This window comes from Corylus avellana, chromosome ca9 (genome assembly GCF_901000735.1).
Source record: "Corylus avellana chromosome ca9, CavTom2PMs-1.0".
NCBI lineage: Eukaryota > Viridiplantae > Streptophyta > Magnoliopsida > Fagales > Betulaceae > Corylus > Corylus avellana.
In genome coordinates this window covers 2,207,959-2,210,845 of record NC_081549.1, presented here as the reverse complement: position 1 = coordinate 2,210,845, position 2,887 = coordinate 2,207,959, and the positions used below count along the sequence as shown (strand labels likewise).

The window sequence follows — 2,887 nt, the reverse complement described above, 5'->3', positions numbered from 1 at the left end:
AACTCTAATAATTCTTTTCAATTAACCCATGCACAAGTGTGGACGCAAACATGCAGTTGCAGAAAGATAGTCTAACAAAAAAACTTTCTCACCAATGATTTTAGAGGAATATGGAGCTCATAATCTTTACTCACTGTGGATAAATGTAACACTCAATATTTTTTCAAAGTTATCTCAGAGTTAGTTTTAGCTTTCAGCATGTGCTATAAGTTAGAACTTAATGGGTTCATAAAAATATAGAGGTCTTTGAATAGCCACATACGTTCACCGTCTTTCCAATGCATGAGGAAACTTCAGAAAATCTGATGTTTCAGCCAAAGAATGTCTTATAAGCATTAGGTGCATATCGGCCACAAAATTCTATACAACCTAAACTACAACAAAATAATGGCTAGAAGCTTAATCAAGCAAACAGATCCAAGTTAAACTGATTGATACCTTGCAAAAACATCACAATATTCTTATATATAGTGAAAAGAAAACACGACTCAATGAAACAAGACAGGGACAATAAGCAAAAGATAAAAGCTGTTTCGAGAAGAAAAGATAACGTGCTTTATGGGGCAAAGATAACTAACAATTCTTTTTACTTATTAAAAAAAAAAAAAAAAGATAACTGATTCGCCATACTGAGTCTATGAATTCATCGACATGGATGTCTCAATCTATTTCAGCTTAACATTCGACGGTAAAACTCAAATACATTATAGCAAGCAACAAACAAAAACAACAAAGGAGCCAATCGCAAATCATATGCCAATTCAACAACAATTCACCAAATGTATGAGAACATTAAACCTAAAAATCTCATACAAATTCATTTACAAGTATCATCTCCATTTCCTACAATATCAAATGCAATCCAATCATAGCGTTTTAGATTCGTGTCCTCATGATAAGGCAAAAGTTACATCTACAAACAAAATATATGTTCTATGTAACCAAAATTTTTTCAATTCCAATCAGAGATCGCCAATTCCTCACTAGAATATAACAAGCAGCGAGAACAGAGTGTAAATCAAGAAACATGCATACGCTATCAGCCCGCGATGCTCGTCGCCGCCATCGGCGAGCACGACCATGAGGCCCGTACACGCCCTCGTCGCCCAGACCACGAACACCGCGGCGATCGCGAACCTGACGGGACCGCCCTGCGGCACGAATAGCGACACGGCGGAGAGGATCACCACCGGCAGCATGCAGTAGCCAACCACGCTCGTGCACGTGTGCAGGTCGAGGTTACCGTTCCGCCCGGCGAGCATGTTGTACACGACGTAGAGGAAGATGGAGGAGACGACAATCCAGCCGAGGATGACGCCGAACTGGATCTTCCCGGCGAGGAGCTGGAAGAGACAGAGCGACATATAGAGGAGGATCGGGCCGGAGAGATCCGACGAATCCTTGTGGATGGTGGGGTTGACCCGGAGCGGGTTGAGGATGGACTTGGTTTTGCGCCAGATCTGGTCTGGGTGGATCCCGAGCTCGTCGAGCAACGGCTCCTCGTCCTCGAAGCTCGCTCCTCCGGGGGCGCCTCCCACGCCACCGACGATAGGGCCGCCGTAGATCGCTGCGGAGGAGGTGGAGGCCGCTGCGGACCCGATGTCGAAGGACATGAAGGGGATGCTGGAGGCCGAGGGCCGCTGGGGCTGAAACGGCGCCGTGGGGACCCGCCGTTGCTGGACTCCGGCGCCGGCTCCAGGGTTCCCGCCGGACGGGAAAACCACCGGCGGCACCGCGAATTCCCTCTTCATTTCTTGAATCGGAGAGAGAATAAACCAATTTTTTGAAAAAATTTATTCGAGAAGTTGGGTTTTTGGATTGGAGGATCAAAGAACGAAGAGAATATCGATTGATTTGCAGAGTTAGGGGAGCGATGTGGGTGCGAGCGGTTGCGCTTTATGTATGGCCGTATAGGAGTGCTATAAGGGTATATTTGACAATTTGAGTGGGGAGATTTGGAGGTCTGGGGATTTTAACGGCGAGATTTTGGAGCGGTGACGTTTATTGGGATGCATAATTACCTTCTCCCCCTCGAAAGGAAATGAGAATTACGTTGCCTTTCATCAGGGAAAGGTGTCTCTGGCATCGCGTCGGAACAGCACGCACGTCAATTTAACGGTGAATGTAATGCTAAGATTTTTTTTTTTTTTTTTAACCGTAATGCTAAGAATTTTTTTTTTTTTTTTTTTTAAAGGGTAATGCTAAGATATTGAGTAAGAATTAGGCTATAAATTATATTTTTATTTCATACTTATTTGATGATAATGTTGTCTTAACTAATTATTGGATTAATCATTTTTTTAAAAAAAAAATCCAAATATATCATTGCTTGAGAAATATGTTGCTCAGCAACTACAACTTCTTGGATGGAATCTCATCTCGCCACATAAATTCGTCACCTCTACCTAATCCATTCTTAGCTAGGCGATGAGCTGCCTCATTAGCAGTCCTTCGAACATGGCATACATCCCACTGAACCGATGCATTTAGGAGGGATTTCGCGTCATCCACCAAATGCCCGTATCCTCCCCAACAGCACGAATCTTTACGAAAAGCTTGGACAATCTCCAACACATCCCCTTTCAAGAGAACCCGTGAAGCCCCCAAACTAGCCACAAACTCTGCCATTCGCCATGTTGCAAGCGCTTCCGCTGTCGCAGGATCGACTACATAGGGACGTGAAGCACATAGAGCGGCAACTACACTTCCTGCATGGTCCCTCGCTACAATGCCCATTCCCATTCGTTGGTCATGCATATCAATCGCGGCGTTCCAGTTAGGGTCCCGTAATCACTTTTATTCCACTATCGTTGTACTTTGTTGATGTGATTTTTTTTTCTAAAGAAATGTTGATGTGATATTTGTGGGATGAATAATACTACTATTT

At 43.9% G+C, this 2,887-nt stretch overlaps 1 protein-coding gene across 1 annotated transcript; it reads right to left on the bottom strand.

The window, feature by feature from the left end:
* Nucleotides 1-741: 741 nt before the first annotated feature.
* Nucleotides 742-2,093, bottom strand: LOC132192321 (uncharacterized). Its single transcript, XM_059607618.1, has one exon. It carries the CDS (start codon nt 1,749-1,751, stop codon nt 984-986), a length of 768 nt encoding a protein of 255 aa, XP_059463601.1. The 5' UTR covers nt 1,752-2,093; the 3' UTR covers nt 742-983.
* Nucleotides 2,094-2,887: the final 794 nt, after the last annotated feature.